Here is an 8,476-nt window from a genome sequence, read left to right as displayed (position 1 = left end):
CTCTCTCTCTCTCTCTCTCTCTCTCTCTCTCTCTCTCTCTCTCTCTCTCTCTATAGCCGGTAAATAGATCAACTTCTGGTCATGTTTTATGGTTGAACTCACACAAAGTTTCTCTACAAGAACAAAATCTACCATCTGTTTTCTGATGAAATTAAGGAACATTTTCATATGAAGCTCTAATTTTATCTAATCTAATCTAATTTTATAACAAAGAAAGTTTTAACCAAAAGTGAGGGGAAATGTGTTTTGGATCTAATTATGAAAAATAAACTAATATTATGAGAAAAACCATATCAACTAAATGTTTCCTTTTACATCATGCCATTTTATTGTGGGAATTCTGTCCAAATTTAGTTTAAAAAAGCAATAAAACTAACCAGAACTGGAGGTGAGGTCCAATAGGTAATGGTTGGAGGCTTTTGGTACTTTCCTGAGAACAGACGTTCCTGCCAGGCATGTCCTCAATGGCTGGAAAAGACTGAAAGGAGGAGAGGAGAGGCTGTGAATGAAGTGAAGATCTGTTGTAGAACTGCAACTGTAGCAATGAAGTTTGATCTGGTTTGAATCTAAAATTTAAATAAATCAGACAAGCAGAAGCCTTGTCTGACTTGTGGGAAACATGGGAAAAATGAGGAGCACAGAATGTATGTAAAGACAAAAGTGGCATGTTTCAATTATTTTATAAGTACCAAAACTGATATTTATGCATGTGAAAATACATCTTTCTCAAACTGTGGTCCCCGGACCACTGGTGGTCTGCAAGGTACTGCATGTAAATGACTGTTTATTTGCTGTGACATGAGCTCAAATTGTGACATTACAGTTAGTTTACTGAGTGTGGATGTGTCATTCACTAGCGACTGGATTCCTTTGAATGGCTAGAGGTTGGAATCGCTCCAGTTAGTTAGAATTGTTCTTTGTTTTTCATGAATTTGCTTGGTAATGCTATGCTTTCGGATCAACAGCTATTGTTATTTTTGTTTAATTAAAATTATTACGTTAAATAAACACAATACATGAATACAATTGATAGAAATGGGTAAATTTTTTATTTTTATATTTAATGGTGCAGAAAAGGATTTTTTGTCTGTGTTAAAGCAACTCAAGTCTATTTTTCTTTAATTGTGCTTCTAAGTCACAAACAGTCCTAAATGTTATTAATGCACATAACACTTGGTAGTAAATAAATTCTTCTTTCTTTATTTCCATGTGTTTGACATCATTGGAAAGCTTAGACACTTTTAGAATATGTAAATAACTCAAAATGCCTAAGTAGACGTGTTCATGGCTTTGTTGGTGCCAGTCACATTTATCAAACAGCACCACTCTTCAAATTACGATGAACAAAGAAGACAACAATATGTGAGTTAAGAGACTAATATTTTCATTTCAAGTTGCATTATGTATTCAGATGTGTTATCGCTGGGGCAATTTCAGGGTAGGTGGTCCGTGATTGTTTGTTAAATGGGTTAAGTGGTCCTTAGCCTGAAAAAGTTTGAGAAACACTGTTCTAGGAAGAAGAAGTTACAAAATCGACAAACAATATTTTTGCTGTTCTTCGTTTTATTTATTTATTTATTTATTTATTTATTTATTTATTTATTTATTTTTACACTGAGTAGAAAACAGAAAAAAAGAAATTGTCTCACAGAAATGAATGAAAGAAATTAAAAAACTTCTCAAAAATAAATATTTGTCGAGCTGAACTCACTGGAAACCTCCAGTTTATATTTTTTTGTCAAATTTTCTCAAATAAATGTCTTTGATAATTATTTTTCTGCATCTTTTCTCATCATGTCTTCTTTTAGTTTGTTTTTTGTATGAAGTATTTTGTCAACATTAATATTCCCAAATTCTTCTCAAAATATTTGTTTTAAATACATTTGTTAGCAGTTTTTATGTCATTTTTATGCTATTAATATTAAAATAGCCAAGAATTTGTCACCTCATCGGAAACCTCTGATAAATCCTGCATGGATGGATTCTTAAATCCGGTCCAGAATGAGACCAGTTTTGTAGGAACCAAGCTGGCCCTTTAAATCCAGCTTTTCTCTGTCCTGTTGGAAACCAGAAACATTTACAAAATGTTAATATGAAAATGTGTAGAAAAATGCATGAATTCTCAGGGCAACCAACAGATTTATGCTTGAGTAATATCTAATCAGTGATTTTGGTGTTTATGATGTAGTTCAGCTCCAAGGGGTCTCCAAACATTAGCTGACTGGAAGCTAAGCAGATAAAAAGCGCTCTCTGTCAGCATGACTCTGCTCTCCCAGCCAACGTGAACAGCCTGTTGATCAGCACATAGAACAGCGTTCCCCGCTGTACATGCAGCGCTGGCCTAAACGTCCTCAGGGAGTCACTCAGACACACACACCCACAGTGTCAGTGGCCTAATGTACGTGTTTTGACCAGTCATGCTCCTTTCCCACGCCAGCGCTGAACCCTGGACTGAAGCCAGCAGATCCCGTTCTCAGCTTAAAGTCAAACATCTAGCTTTGTCATGCTAACACACAGTTGATTGATCTGGGACTCTTTGTAACAGATGCTTGTGAGATGCTTTTGAATAAAGCAATTGGGCAAAGTCATGATTCTGAGTCAGTTAAAATTTTTGAAGTAGTTCCCTTAAACCCAGAAACATAAGTCCAGTTTTACCGAAGTAGAATGTGTCTGATTTTTTTTTTATCACAAAGAGCACAGCTAAGTCAATCTTTTAAAAATAGAAACCTCCAAGACATTGGTACCACAGTTAAAGCAGGAAAAATTAGCCTAAACCAGTGTCCCCCAGCCATGGTCCTGAAGGTGCCGCATGCTTGAGATGTTTCCTTCAGGCCAGATGATTTCATCTGATGGCTGATTAGCAGGCGTTTGCTGAAGTCAATAATCTGAATCAAAACGTTGTTCTGGTCAGAAAAAATCCAAATACAATCTGTGGTCAAAGTGACAGAAAACACTAAACGTCACCCTGAACACACAATCCTCACCATGAAACATGTCCTGGGGACTTTTTTCAGCCAGAACAGAGAAGATGATTAGAGTTTACGAGAAGATAAATGGAGATAAATGCATCAAAATGATAGGAAAACCCCTTAGTCTTCTAAAATGTTGGCTCTAGGACAGAGTTTCATCTTCAGAGAAGGACCTAAACATCCAGGCAGAGCTACAAGAAACAGTTTAGATTGAAGTGTAGCCCAGTAACGGCCTGATCTAAATCCAATCGGAAATCTTTGACAAGACTTTTGAAAATGATTTTCTCAAACAATTTATATTCAGCTACAGTTCTGTAGCTGAATATAAATCAGTTGTGGTGATGAACATGAGTGCTATATATATATATATATATATATCCCAACTTTTTCCTTTTTCCTCTGCAGTGTGCAGCAAGGGTCAGGCAGTGAGCGGTCAGTACCGTATGCTGGCCAAGAATGGCGGCTACGTCTGGGTGGAGACTCAGGGAACCGTCATTTACAACAGTCGCAACTCTCAGCCTCAGTGCATCGTGTGCATCAACTACGTCCTGAGGTCGTGAAGACTTTCTGAGCAAAATGCCTGGAAGAGCTTGTTGTTCTAACTCCTGGAAGCTTACTGTTTGTTCTCACACGGTGCAGTGACGTGGAGGAGAAGTCGGTCATTTTCTCCTTGGAGCAGACAGAGGCGCTGTTCAAGCCGCCAAATATGAGCAGCTTCTTCACCACTGAAGGAGCCAGCAAGAACGCAGAATCAGGAGCTTCTCTCTACAAGAAGTTCAAGACAGAGCCAGAAGATTTGGCTCAGCTGGCTCCGACTCCTGGAGACACCATCATCTCCCTCGACTTTGGTCAGTTTGGACCTCTGACAATTTTCTGGAAAACTTTTGGGATGTTTTTGCTCTCTAAAAAGACACTTCAGTTGTTTTACTTTTGTTTTCTTTGCCTTAGGTTGCACTGAGTTTGAGGAGTCCCAGCAGCCAGCGCCTTTTACCCCAGTGTCTTCTTCACCCATGCCCCCTCCTTCATGTTGGACAATCGAGAGCCAAAAGCCGGCTCCTGTGGCAACAGCTCAGACCCCGGCTCCAGCTCTTGGTGACGCACCTAACAGAGCTGGGGCGTTCACTGTGCAGCAGAAAGCTCCACTGGGCAGCGCCACCCCGAGCCTCAGCAGCTGCTCCACGGTGAGGAGGAGGACGATTAGGAGGAAGGCTGAGAAGCCCCATTGTTTTGTTGAACGGCTTAATTAGGCTGAAACTGGTTGATTGAGTTTATATCCTGGATTATTCGGTCTGTGTTCAGCGAGGTCAATCAAAGCGGGCAAAGTGTGTGAGAATATCGGGGGTGGAAGTTTGGATGGATCAGACCATTAGCTTTCAATGGAGCCTTTTTTCGTGACAATTCTTCTGCTCCTTCTTTTCTCTCATGTCTTTTATCTCTTTGTCCGTTCTCCCAGCTTCTCCACTAGTCTCATTTTGCCGTTTTCCGTCTGCAGCCCAGCAGCCCAGGTGATTACTACAGCTCGGTGGAGAGTGACCTGAGGGTGGAGCTCACTGAGAAGCTGTTTGCTCTGGAGACTGAGGGAAATGACAGCACTGCACACACAGAGGTGCATCGCATCATATCCAGTGGGAATCAAACATCAACTTCAGGGTTTAACAACAAAAATAAAGGCAGAATTATTCCATTTCAGGGTCGTAATGCTAAAAAGTTTTTAAAATACTTTTTAGAACATTTTAGAAATCTCTGTTAGTGTACAATTAACTAGTTGAGAATTTTAACTACCAATACTCTCATATAGCTTACAGTTAATAAAACGAAAAATAGCCGGTTAGCCTAGGTGCCAGGCTGCCGAGCAGATGCTAACTTTAGCATTAGTAGCAGCTAACATTTAGCTTTTTCCTCTCCCATTGAGCATTTTCTTGTTAAAAATATAAAGAATTTATTTTTAAACGGTCCAAATGACTAAAATGGGAAACATTTGTTCTGAGTTGAGAATGTTTTAAGACGCTTTAAATGACAAAGTTTTAGACAGATTTTACAAAAGGTAAACATTGTAAAACATGAATACAGCGGAGCCCAGATATTCATGACAGTTTGCGACCACAGTCACCTGTGAAAAACTGAAATCCAAGAATACTTCATTACTGACATTTTTTAGCTATTCCTTATCTGCCCCACCAGTGCGTGTAAATATGTGACAACATTCACCACTTTTCTATTAATATTCACCACCCCACGCATTGATACTATTACTGCACTAGCAGATTCAGATACTGTTACTGCACTAGCAGTAATAGTATCAGTAAGATGACATTACTGTTAGGGTTTACCTTCTTTCTATTATATACTCAACATAAAGATGAGATCTAAATAAACCTGTGCTACACATAAATGTAACAGCAAAATTATTCTTAAGTTATTTCTCCTTTTTTGCTTAATGCGCATACAAATTCTGTCAGATGAGCAATTTAAAACTGGTAGAAGCTTCTATCAACTTATCTCATCTTTATTACTCAACTTTGTCTGATAAAGGAATTATCAGACAAACTTTGCCCTAGGAATTAGTTTGTTCAGCAACTATTTTCTGTTTTACTTCAAAATAAGAGTAGAATATCATGTCAGACACCAGACAAAGTCATGCTGGCAGACTTTCACTAGAAATGCTGCAGAGGTTTAATGTCAGTAAATGTTCTGGCTCTATATCTTATAAAGTGAAGTTCTTAATCCGCTAATTATTAGCAATCTCTACTAACTCAAACTCATGCAATTTGAAATAATACATTGCTACTTAATAAACACAATTTGCTCATTGTCAAATTGTTACAGGATTCCTTTAATTAAAATATCTTCTGTATCAGTTTGTATTTATATTAACGTGATTTTTTTTTGCTATTGATGTTTTAGTTGAGCGTTACCTTTTACCCATTTTGTTTGTTTCTTCTTTTACAGGAGGACTTGAGTGACTTGGATTTGGAGACTCTGGCTCCTTACATCCCGATGGATGGAGAGGACTTCCAGCTCAATCCGATCATTCCGGAGTCAGAGCCCCTGGAAGCGGCCCAGGTGGGGTCCCTAGGGAGCCTGAGCAACCTCAGCATCCACCAGAGCTGCAACAATGTAGCCAGCCTCTTCCAGCCACTCACCGCCCCCCCTCAGCCTCAGAACCACTACCAGCCGCAACCGCAAGCATCCTGGGCCACGGGTGGGAGGAGAGGCTCCAACCCGGGCGCCATGGAAATGCGACAGAAGTTGTGCATGATGCCCCCGATACGGAACCCCCCTTTCCGAGGCCTGGCTGGCACGCCCCTGTCTTCCATGCAATGGCCTCCGGACCCAATAATAACCTACCAACAGCGGCAACGTCCACCGAAGACCTGTCTGATTGACGACATGTCGGGCGAAGAGCAGCCGTCCTGCCAGCAGAACACATCACACCTAGAGCACAAACAGAGGTGAGGTTGCGTCAGAGCACACTTTATTAAAGCTGCAGTGTTTAACTTTTATAAAAAATGTTTTTTTTTTTACATATTTGTTATCATCATGTTGTGACAGTATGAGATGGATGATCTGTGAAAAAACTGAGCTTCTCTCTGTGCTAACTGCAGTCAGAAACAGCCAATCAGAGCCAGGAGGCGGGTCTTAGCACTGCCAATTACTCTTGTGCTCAGAACCCTGCCTTTTCAGCTGGTTTCCCACTACATAGCCTGCCACAAATACTAAGGCTAGTTAGCATAGTAACTCATGTTTTCCTGGAACAGTGAGTTATTTCTCCACCGAGAACAGACTATATGAGGTTGATTGACAAGATTAAGGCCCTCCTCCTGGCTCTGATTGGTTGTTTTTGGTTGTTTTTGATGGCAGTAAGAGGTGGAAGAGATTTATGTTTTCACAAATTACTTGTCTCATATCAAACTGTCACAACAAGGTGACAGCTTTAGCAAATATGGTGAAATCATATTTTTGTAAAAGTTACTTACTGCAGCTTTAAGGGTTTTACACCGTGTTCCAAAATATTATGAAAATTGGATTTAAGTGTCATAAAGATTTAATTTTTGTTGTTCCATTAAATTTGGAGATGGTATTGTGTCTCAGGGCTCTTTGAGTCACTATAATTAATTTCAGAGACCTATGCTTATTAGTTTGCCAGGTGACCTCAATTAAAGGAAATCTACTGAAGATGTTCCACATTATTAAGCAGTCTTCAGGTTTCAAGCAGTATGGGAAAGAAAAAGGGTCTCTGCTGCCAAAAAGCATCATATAGTGCAGTGTCTTCATCAAATTAAGAGAGCAGCTGTTAAAATGCCTTTACAAAACAGCAAACAGTTATTTGAAGCTGCTGGTGCCTCTGGAGTTCCATGAAAATAATGATGTAAGATCCTGCAAAGGATCAAACCCTGTTATGCACAAACCTACTGTTAGCAGGGGCGGATCTACTGGGGTGGCATGGGGTGGCAAACGAGAGCCTTGCCACCCCTGTTGCCACCCCAACTAGCGACAATGAATTCAATAAATAGTTATGGCAAATCGGACATTAAGCGCATGAAACTCTTTTTTTCCGACAACATTGAATGCAACACAATGTAACCTGACACCCACTACTAAGTAGCGGGAATTGCGAGAGAAGGACAGAGTGCCAGGCAGCAGCATTGATGGATAAATATTACTGGACTGGACATTACGTGATTTCTTGTAAGTCACACATGCGCCATTGGTGTCCATTGAGTCAGGAATATCGATGGTCAGGAAACTACTACAATCACGCAAAGAATCAGAACAACCATGCAATGTTTAGCAGTTAATTAAACCATAGATAATGGTAATAAGGGCTTCAGATTTCACAGGTGAGGAAAACGTTTTAATTTAAAGAAAAGATTGAACAAGTGAGCAGTAGGTCAGTTATACTAGCCTAACTGTTGCTGACCTGGTATTGACTTTGATAACATTAACATGTGCTGTGCAGTTCGGTGTGTTTTTGTTCTGTTAGCACTAAAACTGGTCAACCCGCACACCAAGTCATCAGTAGAACAGCTGTTTAAATCAGCTAATCAACCACCGCGGTAATCAGGCGAAAACTTATTGATAATCACAATATGTTACACAATATGTGACATTATGTTGTCAGGCATAATGACAACATAATGTTGTCATTATGCCTGACAACATAATGTAACAGACTGGATGTTCTGTTTTAGTGTTTTTGCTACTTTTTTGTGTGGGAAGTGTTTGTTGTTTGGTGTTGATTCCCCTGGTCGGTAATCTCTGCTCTACCTGCTCGTTGAGCTGTTGTTTGTCGGTTGCCATGGCAACGGGTCCGTGTGTAATGCCGACATACAGAGCGAGAAAAGGCGGAATAGAAGTTGTTGGAGCTATTTTTTCTTTATTTCTTTATCCATTTGAATTTTGTTACTTTATTCTTAAATTTCTATTTTTTTTTATTTACAGAGTTTATTTGTAGGTTGATAATTGTTGCTTTTATTTATTTTTGTTTTATTTTTCTTATGTATTTT

General features: G+C 39.5%; 1 protein-coding gene across 1 annotated transcript in view; it reads left to right on the top strand.

The window, feature by feature from the left end:
* Positions 1-8,476, top strand: part of LOC103131837 (endothelial PAS domain-containing protein 1-like) — a 13,259-nt gene that overhangs the window by 1,231 nt on the left and 3,552 nt on the right. The window contains exons 2-6 of the mRNA XM_007543570.2: positions 3,375-3,522; positions 3,609-3,817; positions 3,918-4,150; positions 4,462-4,575; positions 5,919-6,421. Coding sequence (XP_007543632.1) covers positions 3,375-3,522; positions 3,609-3,817; positions 3,918-4,150; positions 4,462-4,575; positions 5,919-6,421 — 1,207 coding nt within the window. The remainder of the gene's footprint in view (positions 1-3,374; positions 3,523-3,608; positions 3,818-3,917; positions 4,151-4,461; positions 4,576-5,918; positions 6,422-8,476) is intronic.

This window comes from Poecilia formosa, unplaced genomic scaffold, assembly GCF_000485575.1.
Source record: "Poecilia formosa unplaced genomic scaffold, Poecilia_formosa-5.1.2 Scaffold851, whole genome shotgun sequence".
Classification (NCBI taxonomy): Eukaryota; Metazoa; Chordata; class Actinopteri; order Cyprinodontiformes; family Poeciliidae; genus Poecilia; species Poecilia formosa.
The sequence above is the reverse complement of the archived record's forward strand: the minus strand, read 5'-3'. Positions and strand labels throughout refer to the sequence as shown.